At 37.0% G+C, this 22650-nt stretch overlaps 3 protein-coding genes and 1 non-coding gene across 6 annotated transcripts; 1 reads left to right on the forward strand and 3 right to left on the reverse strand.

Moving 5' to 3' along the window:
• Nucleotides 1-1435: 1435 nt before the first annotated feature.
• Nucleotides 1436-4238, reverse strand: mtif3 (mitochondrial translational initiation factor 3). 2 transcript variants are annotated; one of them, XM_084953280.1, is made up of 4 exons: nucleotides 4136-4238; nucleotides 3041-3509; nucleotides 2404-2573; nucleotides 1436-1792 (listed from the first exon to the last, which is right to left on the reverse strand). In XM_084953280.1, exons 2-4 carry the CDS (start codon nucleotides 3498-3500, stop codon nucleotides 1544-1546), a joined length of 879 nt encoding a protein of 292 aa, XP_084809406.1. In that variant the 5' UTR covers nucleotides 3501-3509; nucleotides 4136-4238; the 3' UTR covers nucleotides 1436-1543. The 2 variants fall into 2 exon arrangements, with proteins under 2 accessions (XP_084809406.1, XP_084809407.1); XM_084953281.1 differs by having other exon boundaries at nucleotides 1487-1792; nucleotides 2404-2555.
• A 1704-nt stretch (nucleotides 4239-5942) lies between these two features.
• Nucleotides 5943-6015, reverse strand: trnav-uac (transfer RNA valine (anticodon UAC)). Its single transcript has one exon. It is a non-coding gene; the product is annotated as a tRNA-Val (tRNA).
• A 2983-nt stretch (nucleotides 6016-8998) lies between these two features.
• Nucleotides 8999-19189, forward strand: LOC146371996 (adhesion G-protein coupled receptor G2-like). 2 transcript variants are annotated; one of them, XM_084953994.1, is made up of 18 exons: nucleotides 8999-9060; nucleotides 9150-9254; nucleotides 9470-9622; nucleotides 10170-10217; nucleotides 10322-10477; nucleotides 10634-10672; nucleotides 10830-10907; nucleotides 11136-11289; nucleotides 11758-11920; nucleotides 12308-12442; nucleotides 12517-12627; nucleotides 12724-12760; nucleotides 14445-14545; nucleotides 14946-15067; nucleotides 17617-17885; nucleotides 17992-18094; nucleotides 18184-18467; nucleotides 18682-19189. In XM_084953994.1, the coding sequence occupies exons 2-18, from the start codon at nucleotides 9197-9199 to the stop codon at nucleotides 18822-18824; spliced, it is 2154 nt and encodes a 717-aa protein (XP_084810120.1). In that variant the 5' UTR covers nucleotides 8999-9060; nucleotides 9150-9196; the 3' UTR covers nucleotides 18825-19189. The 2 variants fall into 2 exon arrangements, with proteins under 2 accessions (XP_084810120.1, XP_084810121.1); XM_084953995.1 differs by having other exon boundaries at nucleotides 9011-9254.
• Nucleotides 19190-19493: 304 nt separating this feature from the next.
• knstrn (kinetochore localized astrin (SPAG5) binding protein) lies at nucleotides 19494-22566 on the reverse strand. Its single transcript, XM_084953996.1, has 9 exons — nucleotides 22464-22566; nucleotides 21656-21721; nucleotides 21446-21581; nucleotides 21147-21176; nucleotides 20957-21056; nucleotides 20211-20325; nucleotides 20059-20120; nucleotides 19699-19773; nucleotides 19494-19622 (listed from the first exon to the last, which is right to left on the reverse strand). Exons 1-9 carry the CDS (start codon nucleotides 22549-22551, stop codon nucleotides 19494-19496), a joined length of 801 nt encoding a protein of 266 aa, XP_084810122.1. The 5' UTR covers nucleotides 22552-22566.
• Between the last annotated feature and the right edge of the window lie 84 nt (nucleotides 22567-22650).

Here is a 22650-nt window from a genome sequence, read left to right on the forward strand (position 1 = left end):
AAAGTAAATAAAATGTACACCTCTTACTCTATCTATGACAGATTCATCAGTTTATAAGTCTGGTATTATCATGTAGTATGTTCCTATCTGAGCTGTGAACATCTTAGAAAACTTGTACACTACATCCTGAGAGACCAACCTGATGTACACTGTGTCAACGACTTCCACATATTTTTTTTCTCCCTTTTAAAAGGATTATGTTCTTCATGACTTTACTGAAGACTTGTAGAATGTCTGACAGGGAGCAGCCATGATGGAGGTCTTTGTTTTATATATATATATATATATATATAATTATTCCAGCGATAACTACAAATGTTAGGTGAAAATTGCAGGCAGTGGTTTCAGTGGACACTTTTCAGTAACATGGGCCTGTGTCATGTTAACACAGACCAGTTATATCCCATATTTTTAACACTACTCTCATCTGACAACAAACACTGTCTGCACGCTGCCATCTCTCAAACATAAAATAACCATTTCTTGGTTAAACAAAAGCAACGTTGACTTACTGCACTACCGTGTGGTACAAACAGGTATTACATGAAAGTACAACTGGACCTCAGTTTGATTTCAGTTCAATATAGATTTTGGACATGAAGTCATTTCTTCACGTCGTGTTGATGGTTTTAGTGAGTTTTTGCGAATTTAAAATGACTTTTAAACTCAGACATTTACAAAAAGTAATTTCAAGTTCCCGTCATAGCTTCACAATAAGAAAACATTGAAGACATGTTGATTTGCTCAAGAAGATCTTACAGGATGAATCTGCATCTGGATTCATTTATATCTGGAATGCTGCAGTGTACACATAACTTTAAGTCAAAACCTGCACGTTTCAGCCTCTCAAAAATGCCCTTGATCCATTTATTCATAATTATAAAACAACAGCCTTCCCCCTCACGTGGAGGCCAACAAATAAGATGTATAATTGTTTTTTACTGTGTTGCATTTCTGCATTTCTCACTGCTTTTATCTGTCTAGGTTTGTTTCGCCCTCTGTTCATATTGCTTAATTTTGCTTTTATTGCAAGTGTTTCTTGCTGTATTAGGTCTTTCATTTTTATTGTTTAATTCATACACATTTTTTCCTATTTTAAGTCTTGTGTTTACCTTGTTGTTACCTTGTGTTTAAAGCTATGTTTTATCTGTTTTGAATCGTTTTGTGTCTCTTTTTGATTTCTTTTTTGTCACTTTTGTGTTTATTTTACATGTGCTTCTAGTCATTTTGCCTTTTGGTGGCTGCCTACATGAAATATTTTGTGTATCTGGACATTTTGTGCATTTGTATCTCATTATGTTTCACTGTTATTTTGTTGTTTGCAGTTTTCTGTACAGTCATTTTGTGGCTCTGTTAAGCAATTTTGCGTTTGTGTTTGTGTCTACTTGGCCAAAGGTTACATGACCGCCTGGTCTTGTATCCTGTGGGACCTCCATGCCCTGGGTTATAAACTTTTAAACTACAAAGTCTGATTGACAAAACAAGTTTGGCACTAGGCACAGACTCCAACTTGCTTTTGTGAAAAAGTTTTATTTCTGTCACATCAGTGCTGTGTGGACCCTTGTGTTGTGTCCGTGCTGCCAACAGGAGACGTTTCACTCTGAGCGGCATCTGAAGTGGAGTTGGCAGGCTGTGCTTCTGCAGCCTTGTTCTTTCCTTTTTGTGACAGTTCCTTTGCTGAAGGCGGTCGGAGGATGCACACGGCTGCTTGGCCATCACGTATCACTTTTGGCCTTGAGACAAATCCCACCATTACTTCCATTTGTTCCACGATTTGCTCCAGAGTGGCATCCTGTGGAAAGAAAACACAAAGATGTTTCTGCATAAAAAGCTTTTAAGGAAGAAAAAAAAACCTAAATGCGAAAGTAATTTTTACTGGAATATGAGCAATACTGAGTTTTTACTGAGGATTTTACTTACTCATATTTTACTTTAATGTTTTTGCTATAAACAGCCCTAAATTGCTGTGCAAAGTTTTGTTTAAGTAATTAAGCAAGACTTACATCTAAATATTTCTGAACCAATAACAGGGATTTAAAAAAAATACATTAGCTTATTGCTAAATAAGCTCCTTACTGTATTTGAAACCACACAGGGGACTTCTCTGAGAAGCCAGAAATGAATCAAGCAAAACAATTAATCTCTAAAACTAATTTTTTTGTTCATCAATACAATTGAATAATTGTAATTTGGCATCTTAATCAAATAATAGCGTGCTTTGCCCATTTCTCTGCTTTTTTGTGAAATAACGAATTTGAAAATTGACATAGTGGTGGATTAACCATGGCAACCATATATGTATATACATTTGTTATGTTATGTTATATTAGTCACAACTCAGACCCTTACTGAATAAAAGAATAATCAAGGAATTTGCTCAGGTTTATAGGCGTTCTTCCTCACCAGGTTAACTGCAGATTCACGACGTACTGCCCGCAGAGTGATCTTCACATGGTGTTTCTTTTCCAGCCAGCTCTCCACCTGCTTCAGCTTTGTGGTGAGGTCATGAGACGCTATGCCAACTGAAAAGCTGAGCTCCTTCACCTGCACAGGAACTGGAGCAGAAAAAACAACTATTTTTGGACTTACAGCTGCTTGTCAACCTGTCACCCCAAAAGTGCTTTTCTAAAGTCTATGACAATTTCAAGCAAAGGGCATGACTTTGGTGTAATGTAACTCTTTATTTCTTGAACCGTCCTTAAACTGACCTAGGTAATGCCTCTTTTCTCATTTCTCAGTTTGTACATCCCCAGTTCCTTTCCTCACATCCTCTCCTGGAGCCTTATTTCCCCAGCGAGGACAAAGAAGGAATGCAAGGAGAGAGAACTGGCTGTGTGCCATGCCTCGTTAATATGTTCAAGGTGAAAACACTTCTGCAAAGGATACACCTGAGCATCCTCAATTATAGCTCCTCTGCCTTACCTCCCCTGTCCTCTGTCCTTCATATACATTTTAGGAACTGAGACATCCTTCAACATAATGTCTGGGTTGAAGGCAGTAGGATAGAGAGGAATGAGAAAAGCATCTGGTAACCATCTACCTGCTTTCGCTTTCTTCTTCTCCCGCATTTTTAGTTGCTCCTCGTGGATCTGTTTGCCGCTCATCAGCTGGTAGACTGGTGGGTCTTTGTGCTCACTGAGTAGCACTAACTTGAGACCCTCCTCATCCATCATTCTGATGACATCTGCACGGTGCATGACGCCCAGGTTCTCACCAGCTGCACTTATCACCTGTATCTGACGCTCAGGGATCTTACGGCCGATGCTGCTGATTGAGGCATTTGCTCGGGGATCTTGCTTTTTCTTCTTTGGCGTGGCTGGAGTTTGTTCTGTATTGTGTACTTCAGTGGAGAAAGCAGACTGTCTCCAAGAGGCAGCGATGATATTACATCTTTTGCTGCATATTGTAAATCTTAAGGCTGGTGGCGTATACACGGGACTCCCACCACACACCGTTCTCACTGCATGGCTTAGCACCCATCTTACACAGCCTGCAGACATATCCTAAACCTTAAGAAAAAAATGATGAGATTATTCGACAGTGCATTCACAATTTAAGAACTAATATCACAAAGCTCAACATCAAACACAATTTAAACATCAATAATTGTCTTTCAAGCGAAAAAAACTGTTTAATTATCCAGTTTTCATAATCGAGCCAGCCTCCATTCGAAAATAGTCAAATTTAATTTGCTTTTCTTGTTTTACTTTTACTTGTTACTGAACAAACCGCACAAGTTACGAGTAAAAACACTTTCGGGGTCCCATCTGTCATTCGGGATACATCAGCTTTGTTTCATCGCTTGACTTTGGGCATTTTACACTGGGACAATGGATAGTCTGGCAAACTGGAATGCGATGGCAGTTAGAAAACCTTGATTATTTGCGAAGTATATAAGAGTGAATGTCTTTTAATGAGTGTGAAATTAGCACATAAGTGTCTGGTGTGTTACAGTTCACAGAGAAAAGGAATGCACTTCGAGTTGGTTGTCATTAAGTGTCCTAGACAGAGCAGTTTGTCTGTGGAGCCAGCGGGTTACAAACATCAATGCATGCATTAATTAGAGAAGCGCAAGAATCCAGACAGAAACTAAACCTCCCCGTTTTATCTCCTGCAGTGCGTTTTTGCTACTCACTCGTGTCAGTGCCGTTTATTATTGCTCTCCGCATCAGGGTGACTACTGTAACTCCTTCCGCCATGCACTTCTTCGTTTACTTTGTCTCAAATAACTCCTATACTGCCCTCGTGAGGAAAACCTAGGACACTACACTCACTGGACAAATCCTTGCTAACACCGATGTTTCTATTTCTTTTGTTTTTGTAATGTCTAATAGCTTTGCTTATGTTGGTAAATGCACTGTAGTGAACTGGATTTATGAGGCTGTTGCACCTTCTCCCTTTTTGACAGATTACAGGGGGAAAAGTCACAACATTAACAACAGTTTAAATTCCTACAATCACCTTTTGGCAAATACTTTTTTGGCAGCTGATCATTTTCCATGATGTGACTCTCCCGTTCCACTGCATCCTAAAGGTGCTCTATTGGAATGAAATCTGGTGGTTATGGAGGCCATCTGAGTACAGTGAACCCTCCATCATGTTCAAGAAACCATTGTGAGAATACTGAAACCTTGCAATATGCTGGAAGCAGTCATTAGAAGATGGTTACAGTGTGGTCACAAAGAGATGGACATGGTTAGCAACAATACCCAAGGTCGGCTGTGGTGTTTAAAGAATGCTTGATTGGTACTAAGGGCCCTTTAGTGTGCCAAGAAAATGTTCCCCACACACTACACGACCAGCTGCTGTAGCCTGTCTGTTTTCGGTGTGATGTGTTGTATGTTCAAAGATGCTCTTCTGCTGCAACCAGTGGTTATTTCAGTTACTGCTGCCTTCCTATCAAATCAAAGTGATTTTTATTTTCTTCTGCAAATTAGTAAATCTAAATATAGTTTTAATTGAATATGAGAAAATATTTTTGTGACGTTATGTGCTAAGTTGAAGGCATTGTATACGTTTTTGTTGTTCAAATTTAGATTATGAGGAAATGATTAAGATGTAAATCTAAGGGGGTAGGGCTAAATAAGTATATACTTCTGCCTACAACTTTTCAAACAACTGCATGGAATTATATTATGAAATGTTGGTGAACGTATATGTTTGAAATAAAAATGAACTGAACTGAGCTCTGTTAGAAATCCTAGCAGATCAACAGTTTCTGGAAAAATCTGACCAGCCTGTCTGGGACCAACAGCCATGCCATGTTTAAAGTCACTTAAATCACCTTTGTTTCCCAATCTGATGCTCAGTTCGATTCAGTGTTAGACTTTCTGCCACCATCTACTAAAGGCTGACTAAAGTGTGCAACCAGTCTAAGGAGTCTGATTATAGTTTTTGTGAATTTATATGTGACTTGGCAGTAACAGATGTATGCCTGTGTGATGCACTCATGCAGTCTATGGATGCAGTTTGCTAATAAAGCTTGCCAGTTTTAGAACTCAAACATGGACCACATTAAAAAAATTGCCCTTGCTTTCAGGTAAAATCAATCCAAATTTACTTAAAACTGCTAAAAAAAAAAAAAAATTGCCAACAGGGGACGAGTTCTGTGGTTATAAAAGACTAAAGAGAAAATGGCCTTTGGCTCATTTGCTTTGTGATAAGAGTAAACACCTTTGCTGATAAGCTTATAGGCTCAAATACTAGTGTCAAGTTTTACTGATTAAAACATGGTGTTCATTTTATTATTGGTCCTCATTATTGATAGAGAGGCGGTTACAAATGCATATTTTTATTTGTCACATACACAGTACAACATATAGTGAAATGCTTCTGTCCTGACCTGCAGGCAGGCTGCGCCTCTCCAGGGCTGGTTTTTAGCATGGTGGGAATTGAACAGGTGTGTATCTTACCACTACACTGTCCAGCTGCTATAAAGTAAGCAGTTCCACTGGGGCTTGAACCCAGGACCTTCTGCATGTAAAGCAGACATGATAACCACTACACTATGGAACCAGGGGTAATTGCTTGCTTCTGATTTTTGTTGTTAACCAATGAGTGTGTTTCACACTGAGATCGGTCCCAAGCCTCTGACTTACATTAATGTGCAAGAATACATCTTCCCTTCGTCGCTCATCTACATTCTACTGTGCATGCATGGAATAATATGTCTTTTATTTAGTGTAATAACATTTTCATATCTGTCCATGTGAGTGTTTGCAAGAGTCTTCTAGCTTATATTTGCTCTTTTCAGTCATTTTGATGTTTATCTATTAATGCAAGAAAAAGCGTTGCTTTGTAGCTGCTGATAAACGCTCCTCTGTGTGTGGCATAGAGGGGGATTTGGCAAAACATTGACTACATGTGTGCTGTTTTGTGCTGGACAGGAAGTGTTCGGTGTGCTTCCAAGAGCTTATGTGCTCAACAGGTACATACTTTGCCTGTTATTTGTTTATGTGTCACTGTTGGTATACGAAGAGTTGCGTGCCACACTATTTCTTGACTGGAAAAAGTCACTCCGTGGACTGTTAATACCAAGTTACACTAACCTGACTGGAGACAGTGCACAGATAATGTGAGGTTTTCATCATACAGTCTAATACTGAGACCCCGAGGCTTTTAGTGAGCGTGGGAACTGAAACATAAACTCATAAATCTAAAAGTTAACATGTTTATTTCAGACAGTGCATGCAACTGGTAAGCAAAGAAAATGCAAACTAATTCCAGCTCAACAACTCCACTTAACCACAACAGCATGCAAATATTGTTACCAAGAAAAAACAAAATACAAAATGTAAATGATTTTGTGTATATAAGATAGTACTATAAATATATCAGCAGCAAGAGCTTATCAGCAAGCAGCCCCTATGGGCCCTTTTTTTTTTTTTTTAGAAGTAAGCAGAAATGGAAATAACTGGCATCCATGTGGGAATTGCCAGACAGTCAAATTCCCAGTCACACTGACTACAATAACAGCAGTAACTTCAAATGCTGAGAAAGAGAGGTTCAAAATTAAATTCAATGGAATACCTTCGGGTTATTTGTGCAAATATGAAATGTCTGCCTTTTTTGGAAAGCCAACAAAATTCCGACAATGTTTTTCCAAGAAATTCTTTCATTCTCAGGATGCTTTAAATACTGTTTGGCAGATGTGTGCCTTACAAGAGTCATCTTCTAACTTCTAAGGCTGTATAACATGAGTGTTGGGCTCTTAGTCACATCACTGAGGGTCGTTATTGCTCCATTAACAGCACAGATTTCTTCTATCTTCCACTGATGCTGTTGAAGTGGTTTTCTACCCTCCCCCGATCTATACCGCCATCACAGTTTCATCATGGAAGTCTACAGAGTGAAATCTTATATACACTGTGACTTTATAACTGATGGGTAGTTGATTAATGATGTCACATTAGGAAACTGTTACATTTCAAGACAAGTTGCAGCCAACCCCAATTTGAGGTGCCACAGCAAACGATCTCAACACTTTGTTAAAGAATATAGTTGACCTTCTGATTTTTAAATGGCATGGCCAATAAAATGCTACAAATCTAAGCACATTTTCCCTTGGTCATTATGAGATAGCCGTCACAATTCATCCAGCTGTTTCTGTCAGCAGTCACATCATCATCATTATGCCCGTACCTTAACATTACGTCCAAATTTATATGCACCACAAATGAAGATGATGCAATACATACATGTATACATATACAGGCGCAGTATATTTTGGATCATGGACTATTACTTTCCTGCTGTATACTTTTCTTATCATCCTAGGGCGAGTTAATCTTCGTTTTTCTTTTCAAAACTAGACAGATGCTTTCTAATCAGTGATTTGTACCTCACTGTAAAATCTCAGTATGTACATTCATGAAGGTGTCTGCAGATTATAGTTAGCTATAGATTATAGTTTATAGTTTATAGTTTATAGTTTATAGATTATAGATTATAGATTATAGTTTATAGATTATAGATTATAGTTTATCGTCATAGTTAGAGTAATTATAATCCTGAAATTTTGACTTTCTCTTTGATAGGTTTGTTGTGGTTTTTCAGCCTAATGATGGTCTTTAAAAAAAAGTTTAATAGTTGAAAATCAGCTCCAGATATTTTAACGGCTTCATTTGTAATGAAATGACAAGGAAACTGAGCTCGCGTGGCCATAAAACCACTTATTACTTTTGAGCCACACTGAAAATAAGAGGAAATATATAAAAATGGCTGTAATTCATTAACAGTTAATGAAATACTTTTGTCAGACCTTTATAATTACAGGCAAAAATCAGGGCTTTGATCACATCCTAAATGTTCTCTGTGGTGGTGTCCAGAGGCCAAATATTGTCCAAATATTTAGCCCAAAGAATTTGGACTAAATATTGCAATACTCATATAGTTGTGTCAATAAATGTGGTTTACTGAGCAAAACAGGTCAAATCTTTCATTTTCCACCCACTGTGATACTGATTTTAATGTCACACCTTTGAAAACGTGGGAGGTTGTTTGTGACGCAGACTTGTTTCCAAAAATATAGATTGACACTGAAACTGATAACCTCCGCTTTGTTGTTAAAGGCCATAGTCGGGTCTTTACTCCGAGTTTTAATTTATCTCATTGTAGTTTTTTGTGAATAACATTATTTATGTTTCCATTAAACTTGGAAACACAGATAGCATCTGAGCTGTTAAATAATATGAACATATTTCATCTGCTTGAAATGATGAGAAATGATCACTTATGAGAGTTTTAGGAAACAAATCCTCCTGAAAGGTTATGCTTTTAACACGTCTTCAATGGAAAAATGATTCTGTATGCACAACATGATAACAGCCAGTGTGCAGCTCACAAAATTAGTCCTGGATCCTCATCCAAGCACATCACAGTTTCTATGCCTGCTTTGCATAGCACACTCAAGTCTGATGACATATTCAGAAACTGAATTTGCAAGACAAAATTTGTGCAGTGGGTATCTACCCAAAGTTTGACAACAAGTGCACATCGCCAGAGGTTCAGTTCCTCTCCAGGTGCTCTGCTGACTAATGATTTGACTTCAGCTAGAGAAAGGTAAAAAATGAAATGCTTGGGGCATCTTTGGCTGAAAGTTCCTTTTTAAAAATGGCTTTTGAACAATACTTGGTATATATTAACTGCAGGACTGAATGAGTCACACATCCTGACTCACATTACATCCCATCCAAACATGACTCGGCTCAGTTGGACTGCTTTGGTTTTGTTAATGAGCATTTTGCAGGTTCCAGGTGAGTACATGAATTCTGCTGAATCTTTACAGGACATTTGTTATCTTAGCTAAACGTTCAGCAAGTGCTAGTGTATCACAATTAATTTTTCTTTAAATGAATTATACTTTTGAAACAAGACGACCAAAAATTTTGAATATCACAAGTTCAACTGTGGTAGCTATAATGTCAGTGTTAACTAAATTGATAAAAATATTTGTCAATTTTTATTTCAGGGTCATCCAATTCTATACATGACTGTTCAAAAAATGGAAATTGCAATAAAAATAATTTCATGGATATCAGAAACTGTTTCAAGCAGAAAGAAAGTTTTGTTGTTGTCGATAGTTTCTATGGCAATATCAGTGCAACAAAGTACTGGAAACAGAGTAAGTCAAATACACATTTCAGTTACAACTGCTTCTCATTTTTCACAAGTTGCGATGAAATGAGATTCTCTGTTTTTGCAATCACCGTCCAACAAAGAGGAAATTAAACAAAAGCCAAAGATTTGACCTGTTGAAATTAATTGGACTGGGACTGAAATTTCTGGGAACTTTGATTGGAAATGCAACATATAACGAACATTTCGGTTTGACATTTTAATATGAGACCTGGTTCGACAAGACTTTATGGAGATTAATTAATTTAAAGGAGCCTTTTGATGTGTTATAATCAGGTAACTTGAACAGGTTACTTAAGCATGTTGGGACAAACTCCAAGTTTAGATGAACATGAAGTGCAACACATTTACGTGGATGTTTTGTCCCGTGTGAGATGCCTCATCCCTGTAAATGCACTTTATTTAGACCTTGTTAAAATGTCAATCCAATAAAATTCTGAAAGTGTTTTTTTTCTAGATATTGATTTATAGTTGTTAAGGCATGTAAAAGATTTAAATGTATTAAAAACCCACACTGTTCTTTGCCTTTACAGCAAAAGTGAATTGCATAGTATTTGTAGAGACAAACGGAATTGAATTGGGTGAGTCCAGCTTAGTTTCATATTGTTTTAGTTGCCAATATTTGACTTTCTAATCAGCATTTTAGCAAATAAAAATGTATCTGTATGTTGTTTTTTAATACCAGAAAATTATACCAGAATAATTCAGGACACTTGGCCAAAAATTAAAAACAATAGCAACATTTTGAAACTTCACATTTCAAAATGGCATATAGATCAACGTGTGCATATGTACGTTCTGTATGGGACATTCTGCAACGACACACAATTTAACTTTACAGGTAAAACAACTCTTCAGTATTTTATATTTTTGAACTTCTTGTTTTTTCAGCATTGTTAGCAAATTAAAATAAAAAAAATAAATAAAAAAAATGATAAAATATGATAAATGATAAAATAAAAAAATATCTAATTAACCAAACATTTTTGTCATCCAGATCCAGGTAAAAACTGTGTCTTCAATACCAGAGACTCGGGTAAATTCATATCAATGAAAAGATAAAATGCAGAGCTAATAGGAAACATTTAAAAGTTGAAACCTTGAAAATAAGGATTAGAATGCAATGTTAATTTTTTTCTCCTGCCTTTCTTTCTCTGATTGTGGTGGTAAAATCTGACAAAATAATGCTGAAGGGTCTTGTCATATCAGATGTATCGATACAAACACGGTGTGTGAAAACTCTGCCTATAAAGAAGAATGCAGTACCATGGGTAAGTTTAGATAAGTGCAGGCAAGTATCACACTTTCATAATAGCCATTTTTCCTGATGAGTGCACAATGAATCGGACAAATCTTGCCTAACAGAGTCTTTGCATTACGCCATAATTTGATTAAATAAAATTCATATAAGTAAAATGCTGAGAGTAAAATAACACCTTTCTTTATATTTTGTTAAATGTTGAGTTCTTAAGTTTAAACCTAAATTCTCCACCTTCCAGCTCCAAATCTCCAGAATGAATACATAATCAACATAAACTTAACAACCATCAACTGTATAAACTGTAACAATCCAGTGAAAATACCTGAGGAGAAAAAAGAACTTAATACAACACTTTCTAAAAAAGGAGGAGAAATTATTGCTGCAAATGCCGCGTAAGACACACTCACTTACCAAATGATATACTGCATGTATTCATCATTTATTTTCTATTGAGTTATTTAAGAAGATCTATATCAAGAAGTTTAAAATCTGAGTTTTCCACTCACTGTCTAGTTTTGCTTTCACTTGCTACTTAGATTTAGGCACTACTACCTACTGGGCTCAGGATCAGTAAACCTTACTATTGAAATGAAGAGTTGAAAGTGATCTCCATATCTCACTAATACAATTAAACTGTGCGTCACACATTGCTGCCAAAAAACAACTTACGTGTAAGACATTCTAGCAGCTTTGAAAAACTCCTATATTATTTTCCCCAGAATGAAAATGCTGAAAGTTTAGTTTGGTTTTTGACATTTAAAACCCCCCCACTGTAAAACATGTTTTTTTAAAAACTGATTTTACGTACAGCATCTTACATTTACAGTATAATATAGAAATGTTCTCACATCTGTCTACAGTAAACTAATGAATGACATAAGGAACTTGGCCGCCGACATAAATGGATCTTCAGCTGAAATATCTGTAGGAGAAGGAGTCAAAGGAGTTTTGGTGAAAGAAATACATAAAGACGAAGTAGAAGAAGTATTATTTGCTTATCAGTCTCCAAATGACAGCATAAATGTAGGTGGAATTAAATTTATTTTGACTTTTACACGTTCTATTGTTCTGTCCTAGCATTTACTCCACTAAAATCCCAGCAGTAGCGGGTTCCCAAAATGTCATTGCTTCGATTTAAGATTTACCTAGAAATCATGACACCTAAAAACTGGAAGGGGCCTTTGCCCATAATTGCATGTAATCCTACGACTTCCTTTTTATTCTAGATTTTTTTGTACAATTGAAACAGTTACAGCAACTAAAAACAACAGTTAAGATTATTATGTAGTTATTACAGTATGTTCAAGTTACCGCTTACTTGGGCATCACATTGCAGATTTTTGTGGTATTTTGAGTAAGATCCAGGTAAATATGCACTGAGCCTGACTCTTTCTGTGTTCTTTCCTGCAGATTATAGACAACACAGAAACTTTGAAAACATTTTCAAGAGCCGTTATGCTGCCAAAAGAAGCTTTTGATAAAGCTATTGCTCAAAACGTCAGTATCCTATTTGCAGCTCTTTTCCGATTTATCAATATGGCTAAGGTAAGGGGCTACAGGCTAATTCAAATGTAAAATTTAATGTTCAGTGATGGATTGACCATAAGTTGATTTTTCAGGATAAGAAGAACAGTACTGTTTTAGGGAATGAAGTTTTAGCCATTGAAATGGGAGCTGCTATCACCAACCTCACAGACAAAATAAACATTGTTTTTACGAATATGACATATGTAAGTGAAAAGTTTGGGTCTTTTGGGTCTTTTTCTCTATTTTGTTTTCCATTTTAAGAGCATAAATTCATTAATTTTCTGTTGATTTGTTTGCAGAGAGGGATACCGTCTTGTCATTCATGGAATGGTCAAGGTAGCTTCTCTGCTTCATTTGCACCCTGACATAAGGCATTTACAGTTTTGTGTATTACATATTATTTATGTATTGCTGAGAAAAGCTGAGCAAAAAGTTTCTTCTCTACATTATTTAAGAGAGAAGTGTTACAGTCTTAAGTGATCAGCTCAATGATGACGCCAGTGAATTCTGAGCCCACTCTCTGTAAAAGTCCAAAATATGTACAGAAAAACACTGTATTTGTTTGTATTGGTAGACACATATTTTCAGGACAGTCAACACAATTTTGTAACTCTTGTATTTCAGTAGGAAGCATACACTTATCAGCCATGTCATTAGTTATGCTTGAGCAGTCTTATTTCTTCATGGCATAGATTCCACGAGTCGCTCGACACATTCTCCTGAGATTTTGGTTCACACTGGTGTCACACAATTGCTACAGATTTTTGGCTGTTCATCCATGATGTGAATCTCACATCTCACCACATCCCAAAGGTGCCCTATAGGACTGGGATTTGGTGACTATGGAGTCCATTTGAGTAAAGTGAATTTATTGTCAGAGCCGAACTTCTGCATATATACTCTGACCGGCCTACGTGACACCAACAACAATGCCACATTCAAAGTCACTTAAATTACCTCTCTTCCATATTCTCATGCTCGGTTTCAGGTCATCTCTCTATGCTTAAATGCACTAGATACCTGCCGTGGGACTAGATGTTTGCATAAACAAGAATAAAAGGGCATGATTTTTTTTCTATCCCTAACCGTTTTATATCCTAAAGCTAATCAAGTTAGCATTTAATGCTAATTAACAATGTATTATTAATTAATCGTATGGAAAAATATGAAACAACTCCAACCTTCAGTTTTTAAAAGTGGAAAATATTAATTGAATGACAATGAACAAAAATCAGTACCGGATGAGACCGAACTAATAAAAAACATGTTTAGGGACATCAGAATAAGGTTGGGAAAGAAGAAGAAGAACACTTTAAGTACAGAAACACAACTTAATAGACTGGAGGTTGTGTCTTCTTTTTTCCAAACTTCTCTGAGACTGGATTTGGTGTTAGATGGTTATAAAAACACAAAACTAACCACATTGCCATAACTTGTCATGACTAAATAAACTCAACATTTCTTTGGTTTTACTGGAATCAGTATTGGACCAGTTTAGCCTGCATTCACAATAATACATGCTGTGGTGAACTTTAAAAAAAAAAAGCTCATGCAAATGTTTTAACATGGAAAACACTGCAAGAGATAATGAAAACAGAAACCCAGTTTCTGGTGAGTGCCACATCATAGCATGAATAAATAACAAAATAAAAATCAACAACAGGATCATGGTTTCCACTGCAAAGGCCACGTATCTGATGGCCAATTTAAAGATTCAGCTGTATCATGGTATCAAGAACAAATCAGAAAATGGACATAAGCTGATCACATTACTTTTATGGTTTTGAAAGTGTGTTTCCTCGCAGATGCATGCTAAAAGTTTTTGCTGTGAGTTTTATGGTGCTTTCAATGTGTGGAATTATTTATCAGGAAACAGAAGTTGAAGTTTTATTTTAAACCAGTCTGAAACCATTTCTCATCAGCAGTACAAACGATACAAGCAGCTAAATTCTGACACTTGAGCAAACTGAACTTATGTATGGTTAGGCCGTCATTGTGTTCCTTGTTTTATTTCTCTTAGGAAGTCAACCAAACTGGACGAGTGATGGCTGTGTGACAAATATAACTAAACATGGCATTACGTGTCAGTGTTCACATTTGACATTCTTTGCTATCTTGATGGTATGTTTTTCTTCTGTAATGATGTACAACCCCACGTCCAAAAAATGGGATGCTGTGTAAACCGTAAATAAAACCAGAATGACGTGATTTATAAATCATTAGTAAACCCACATTTTATTAACAATGTATCACAGAAAACATATGAAATCTTTAAACTGTTTTGAAATACGAGCTCACTTTGAATTTGACTCTTTAGGCGATAATCAAATTGGTCACAATTTTATGTTGAGGAATGTTATTCAGAAATTTTCCACAGTTTGTGGACTTAATTTTTTTGCCCATTTATCTAATTAGCTACTATTACTGGGGCTGTACTTTCTGTTCGACTTCAACCACACTCTTCACTGTAAACATCAGGCACTGTTTTCATATGAGATGTGCTTTTCTGTGCTTTTTGCAGACTCCTCTTAATGAAACCATTTCAGCTTCTGATTTTAAAAACCTCACAATCATCACCCAAGTTGGCTGTGGACTCTCCATGTTCTTCCTCGCCATAATCCTCTTCATGCACTTCCTTTCAAGGTAGTAAGTTGGGCTTTTTTTTTCCAATATTGAAGCATTTTAACTATATAATAGTCAGAAAAGAAAAAGTGTGCATTAAAAATACAGATGACAACAGAAGAACAGAATAAGCTTTACAGAGAAAATCTGTTGAAAATTAGTACTGCGCTGTATAGGTCTCTAATACTTATCCCAGGAATAAGATATAAAATCACTCTAAAAATCTCTGTAAAGAGAGAGACTCAGTAAAGAGAAACTGTAAAATTCATCATCAGAGGTCAAAATCCTTAATCGTGAATAGAAATACTGTTTAGGTTTTAAATAATTTGGACCTTAATATGTAATGTTTATTGCGCAAAGGGGTACAAGAGCAAAGTCTTGGTGTTTAAGGGTAAGCAACTAAGTCTTTACCAGATTAATTCACAGCTCTCACTATAACTAGGTGATATATTCCTGAAAAAAAAAACATGATTGGGATCTTTATGAATAAAATAGAGCAAAATTGTTATTGATGCAATAGCCTCAAACACTGTACAGAATTTTTTTTAAAAATCTTGTTTAGAAAGACGTGCTTTTCTGGCAGCTGGTGTGATGAAGCTTCATGTAAATAAGGCTGCTTTCCAGGACAGTGGAACACTGTGATGAGGTGTCATAATGTTTACCACAGGGAAATGAGATTCATCAACAGGGGCCTTGATGCTGATGTTATGTAATGGAAATATCAGCAGTATGTATCAGTGTACATCGCATGCAAATATAATACTTTCCTTACCTGCCATGTTTCCTGGGGTATTTCTAAGTCCTCAGCGCACAACCCTCTATGAATGAGCATTGTTTAAAGAAAAGCAGGTGCATGTTACCTGCATCTCTGTAGATGTATGACACACATCGGCTAGCCTACACGGGCACCACCTGCGTTTTTTGCCGTTAGCCCTGTGTGGGTACACGTGGAGCCCATGTGGGGGTAGTGCGGGTTTGCCAAGCACAGACATCCTCACAGTTTATTCACAGCTACAAACTGTGATCCCACATGGTCATCTTTACTGAGCATTCAGTTACACTGAATTTGAATATGAGCATGCTGCTATCTCTATCGACAGTCAAATCATCAGTAAACACTAGTAATACAGTTCCATAGCATCCCCTCCACCATGACTAATATGTGACATTTTGCGTCATTCTGATACAAGTTAATATTGGTTTCGTGTGGCCGAAGATTTTTTTTCCCCCAGTAAATTCCAGATATAACACTGTTTAGCTGACCATGGCGCAACACACATGCATACACAGAGTTCTCAGTTGCACTTTTAGGTGACGTTTATTTACACACTGTCCAGAGCTGATCGCTCAGTTCTGCCCTGGAGCTCTCTCCTGCTCAGCCCAGCTCTGCTCCGCAGTCCGTTCTCAGTCCATGCTGCTTCTCCCCAGGCCCCAGCAGCTACTGCACGAGGTTGAACAGCTGATAAAAATCAGCTGTGTTGGCCAATCTCCCCTGGCACTGTCCCCTGAACCCTGCTCGTGCAGCTAACCACATCCCACCACACCAGGTTCTTGGGGATCTTTCTGGAAAAGCTGACCAGGCCTTCTTGTTCTTGAATGTAACCAGTGGTTTGCATCTTGTTGTGCTGTGTAGATTCTTGTCTCCATTTCCATTCATGAAGATGTCTCTGGATTGTAGATCTTGACAGTGATCCATGCACCTTCTCAAGAGTGGTCTTTACTTGGTTAGATTTTGTGAAGTGTTCCTCTGTGGTCTTTTGATGTTCCTGAGCTGGGCAGAGTATTGCATCTATTTAAGAAAGCACCAGATTTTAGATTTGCAAACTCCTAACATTTTTTGCTATCTCCTACATAGGTCTATTGTGTTTTTTCAGTCTCTCTTATGCTAACATCTCTTTGGCCCTCCTATACAAAATGTTAACATTTAAAAGCTATAATGTTCAAGGGTTTGAATCAACTTCAGGTATTATGTGTGCTTTACTTGTCATGAAATAACAAGGGAACGGGTCTTATTGGGCAGTGAAACTGATTGTCAGTCAATTTTCAATTTAAATTTTGAGCTTCTGAAAACTGGGGACTTTGTATTAAAATGGCTTAAAAAGGGAAGTTCAACTGTAACTTGAAATTATCGTCTATACTTTTTGTTTGAGGCTATATCACTTTTATTATAATTTCCCTTTAAAACAGTTATTTGTATGTAACATCTCTCCTACTTTTACCGTCTATAACCATGTTTATTTTACTGTATTTGCAATATGGAAATTTGACCTTTTGTGGTTGCTGATATTCAAAACCAAGTTTCTCTCAGAAGCAACCTGCCCTTCACATTTCTTTGACTGAATTTAACAGTTTGTAAAAGACTAAGCAGGCTTTAGTCTTTTACAAACTGTTAAATTCAGAAAATCTCCACATGTGAGAATATTGAATTTGTCAGTTTTTCCCAATTTATATTAATTAAAAATGAAATAATTACCAAAATCAACAAATACCTTGATTGCTAATTATTTAGACCCACAGGGCATTATTATTTCACGCTTTGTTTCCTCTCTGTTTATCATCTCCCCATACAGGCGGATCAAGGCCACTAATGCCACAAAGATCCTCATCAACCTGGTGTGTGCCTTGTTCCTGCTTAACCTCACTTTCCTGGTCAATAACTATGTGGCGAACCTGAACAACAGTGTGGGCTGTAAGATCATGGCGGCCCTAATGCACTATTTTATGCTGGCCACTTTCACCTGGTTTGCTGCGCAGGCCTTCCACCTGTGTCTTAGCCTGTATACAGGAGGGAAAATCGCAATCCATCACTACATACTGAAAATCGCCATTACCAGCTGGAGTAAGTTTATGTTATAATTAAAAATTGAACATCTATAGACTTCTTGAAAGCTTCACTCTTTCCTTCTTGCTGTTTCACCTGATTTTTTCCCCATTTATTTTTCCAGTACTGCCTTCAGTTATTGGGATTGTCCTGCTCTGCATTGGGAAATATGGTGAACAAGTCATCAGCTACCAAAACACTGGAAATGCTGCAGATAGAGTGATGATGTGAGCCTGCTATACTATTACGTACCATTACTATTCCATTACATTTCATATAAAATTTCAGAAAAGCTGACTTGTCTTTTCCTTCTAAGGTGTTGGATAACAGACAACAGTGCCCACTTAATCATCAACATAGGCTACTATGCTTTGGTCTTCCTCTTCACTTTTACCACCTTTATCATCATGATGTCCTGGCTCTGTTGTCTCAGGAATGTCAAAGGAGCCAAAGAAAAAGGGGAGCAAAGTAGCATAAATATCTTAAGCGTCATGGGCCTGTGTTTCATGCTGGGCATTACATGGGGCTTTGCTTTCTTTGCCTATGGTGTCTTCCAGGTCCCCGCGCTCTACCTTTTCACCATCCTCAATTCTTTCCAAGGTACTGACAACCAGCAAGCACCTTTCAATCATTCTAAGTCAACCGTGTTGCATAATAGCACTCACAGGATAACGCTTGATGTTTTTATTGATTAAATTCAGTTTTTAATATTAAAAACTATGCATATTTATTTGAAAGAACAAAAATATTTCATGTTCTTCATGCAAAGTGCCTTTTCTCTATACACTACTGACCATGTCTCTCTGCTTGCCAGGTTTTTTCCTGTTCGTCTACTACTACAAAACCTCCCGCATGTTACCTCCAGCCTCTGATGAGAAGTCAAGCAGCGTCAGTAACATCACTGATAAAACCAGTCTAAGCAGCTTTACAAACCCCTACTCGAACTGGCTGAGCTGAAGAAACAGACACACTGAGACTGAAGACCCGTACCGTTAAGTGTAAACTGCTGTATAACACTCTAATAGTTAATAACACACTGAGTCCCAGTTAGGTTTGTTGATATTGTAAATACATGTTAGAAAATGGCTTTACTGTTAAAGGTCTTAATTTGTCTTGGAAGCAATGAACTTTGATAGTTTGACAAAAATCAACAGAATATAATAAACCTTTGTCCTTCTTTTAGCCATTTTAAACTGTTAATAGTTTTATAGCTCTAGTCAAGTACTAAAGACTATAATAATAGCCATGACTACTAACTGGCCATATCTCCTGCCAAAGGATGTACCTAAGGTTGCACTTGGTAGCAGGTGAGTGCCTTGAACTGCTGCTTCTGATGTGTGAACGGGTGAATAAGAGACACACTGTGAGGCACTTTGTACAACCAAAAGTGAAAAAAAGCCTCTATACAAGTGCCAGTCCCTCTTAAAAAACAAAACAAAAACAAAAATACAAATTGGGTGACATTAAATTTTGTACACTGACATAAGAAGGAATGTGGAACGTGTGGAAATGGTTCTTTATTCAGTTTCACTCACACTGCCATCGAAATACATATCTGCAAATATATATACACAACGTTTACTCTTTAAATGGACACAATTTAAATTAAGAAATCAATGAAAACGTTCAGAGTAGAAGAGCTTCCGCTTCTTTGAGAGCTCTTTCCAGTTCAGCTGCTTCAGAGGAAAAGTTCTCCCTTTCTTGAACCATTTGTTCTCGTGCCTCCTTGAGGCCTCTCATCGTTTCCTGGATTTCCTAAAGGTTGTAAAAATAATAAATAAAACGTAACTTTTAGTGACCTGTTACTTTCACTGAGCAGAGTTTTACTCACCTCTAGTCGAGCACGTTGCTGTGATGCAATATCACCAAAGGCCTTTATTTCATTCAGCAGGTCTGCGGAGATGCTCTGAAATACAAGGAGTAAATATTTTAACCTGGTGTTTCTGTAAATGATTATATAAATCCTGTGGGTGTTTACAATACATGTATATTGGGTGCATTTATAATATTTGTTCTTTATTTGCACATTTATTTTTGCATGAAACAAACTAATAAGTGCATGCTTCTGGTTTTCCTTTATATTCCAGTGCGGTTATTTGCGTGAATATGATTTAAAGTTTGCTTAAATGTTTAACGAATAAAACCCAAGTGTAAACATATCATAATGTAAAGTGAAATCAAATAAACATACCATAACCTCTTTCCTCTGACTTTCATTCTGCCGCGCAGTGTCTCCAACTCTTTCGCCTAATACTAAGAATGAAAGATGTATTTCTGTTAAGTCTCTTACAGAATCCACTGAAGAAACTGAAACTGATAAATATATTTTTGTATTTTTTCTACCTGGGTCTATTTTGGCAGTAACCAGAAGAGCATGGCAGTCTTTCAGGTTTTTCTGAACCTCTGCATTCTCTTTTTGAAGGTCACAGTACTGCAGCTCCAGCTTAGCTACTCTTTGCTGTAATAGGAAAATGAATTCAGAATTAAATAGAATATGGTAAAAAGATAACACAGAAGGGCTGTTCAGCTGTGGCTGATACCAAACATAGCATTTATTCCGTTTGGGTTTTTGGTGTCAGATCCATCCATGAAGTAGCCCTTTTGCATTTTCTCCTATAAACTTGTACCAGATAATGTTAAAGAGGACAGATGCATAAAGAAAAGAATAGGAATTAAGAGAGTAAGTAGCAGCCAGGTGCTGCTAATAAATGCACTTAACTGAGCACCAGTTTTAGTGCTCAGTTAAGTGCCAAAAACAAAACCTAATCAAAACAAGGGCTACACCTCAGATTCTGTAGGCCTGAAATAATCATATTTTAAATGATAAAGCTCATGACAGCACAATTTTGAAGAAAAGAAAACAAAGAAGCATAAACTGGTTCATACAACAGGACAACAATCCAAAGGATAGCAGCATCTACAGCATCTACAACAGAATGGCTAAAAAAGAAAAGATTGTTCAAAGCAGTCAAAAGTTCAACTTCAACCTGATTTGAATGTTATGGTGGAACCTTAAGAGAACTGTGCATAAACCAAAAGCCCACAAACATCAGTGGGCAGTCATGTGTGGTAGCGATTACTTTCTATACCTGTGTGTCTGTGAGGTTTTTCGCCAGCTCCTCATTGGCAGCAATCAAACATTGATTTTGCTCTTTGAGCTCTGCTTGTTGTCCATATCTAGTGAAGACTCTATGAAAATGTGCAACAAAGTTGTTAGGAAAAAAAACAAAAACCAACAGGCTTAAACAATACCCATGTTAATGATTATGAAAGACTCACGCCTTCTGAACTTTAGGAGCAACATTTTTCCTAAAAGACAAAAAAGTGAAAAAATTAGAATTCAGCAGATTAAAGTCTGGCATGTACTAAGAGAATATACACATTTAGGCTTACTAGCAAACGTTTGATAGTCTTTACACTACATGATGCTGAATAGGTAAGCCAGGAAATTATCAGGCACAGTTTTGTTACCACAGTTGACTCCTAACATAACTAAGGAAACATTGCGATGCATGCTCTTGGTAACCTTTATTGTTCTCATACAACTGTGACCGTTCACACGGGTCATAATTTGTTACCTTGGTGCATTTTCTTTATGTGGTTTAAGGACACCATCTGTTCTCTGGGCAGCAGTGGTTGTTGTGGGTGCAGTTGCTGTGTCTTTGGATTCTTGTTTATGACTGTTTTTCTTTGTTTCTGTAGGTGGGTGTGCACCTGGAAGAATGACAGTTGTTAACAAAATTAAAGTAATCCGTTGAAATAACTAGAAAAGTTCAAATTCACCTCACCTCTTGGAATTTTTGAAGACATGACTGTTCCTAAAAAGTATAATGTCAGCAATAATAAAAAGGCACCTGCATGGGAAAAACAACACAAGACAGTAAGACCGTATTTGTATCCTGGGTGTTTTCATTTCTTTTTTTCACTAAGATGTTTTATAACAGTAAAATAAAATTAACTGCTGTAAGAGGTTGTTGTTGGGTTTGGTTTGTTTCGCATTCAGGCTACTCTAAAATCTTGCGACTGAGGTATGTAACAATAAACTTTCAATGAATGTAGACCAGGAGCGGGGAACTCCAGGTCTCAAGGGCCAGTGTCCTGCAGGTTTTTGATATCACCCTGGGTCAACACACCTGAATCAAATGATTACTTCATTAGCAGGCCTCTGGAAAACTTCAAGTCATATAGAGGAGGTAATTTAGCTATTTGAATCAGATGTATTGGATCAAGGACACATCCAAAACCTGCAGGACACCGGTTCTTGAGGCCTGGAGTTCCCCAATCCCTGATGTAGACAGCAAAGACTACATAAAACTCTAAACTATCTGGATACTTAAATCAGAAGTCTGACAAACTGACCAGAGCATTCAAAAATCGATACGTTTTATTAAAGTTTATTTATTTCTTCACCGCATACTCACTGAGATCCCTCTAGGGGAGCTTGACACATAAAACTCTGTTAAAACGACCGACCTCTATAGAAAAATAGAGATCGGTCGTAGTTTCTTCAATACTCAACAAATCAAAAAAGCAGTAGTTAAATAATAGTCGCTTACTGAATGTGATCTAGATAATTAGCACAATATCAATGCTTACCTTTAAGGACACTAAGTATGCAAGCTGAATTCTCAACAGACAAATACCAGTTGACAATTTTTAAAAACGTCCCGCCCTCTGCGACCATTTCCGGTTGTAACGTTATTTCCTGTGTAAATAAAAATTTTTTTCAATAATTGTGTTCCTCAAAAGATTTTTTAAAAAATTAAACTGAGTTATCAGTTTT

Source organism: Perissodus microlepis, chromosome 15 (genome assembly GCF_051167445.1).
Source record: "Perissodus microlepis isolate ML-2025 ecotype Zambia chromosome 15, ASM5116744v1, whole genome shotgun sequence".
Taxonomy (NCBI): domain Eukaryota; kingdom Metazoa; phylum Chordata; class Actinopteri; order Cichliformes; family Cichlidae; genus Perissodus; species Perissodus microlepis.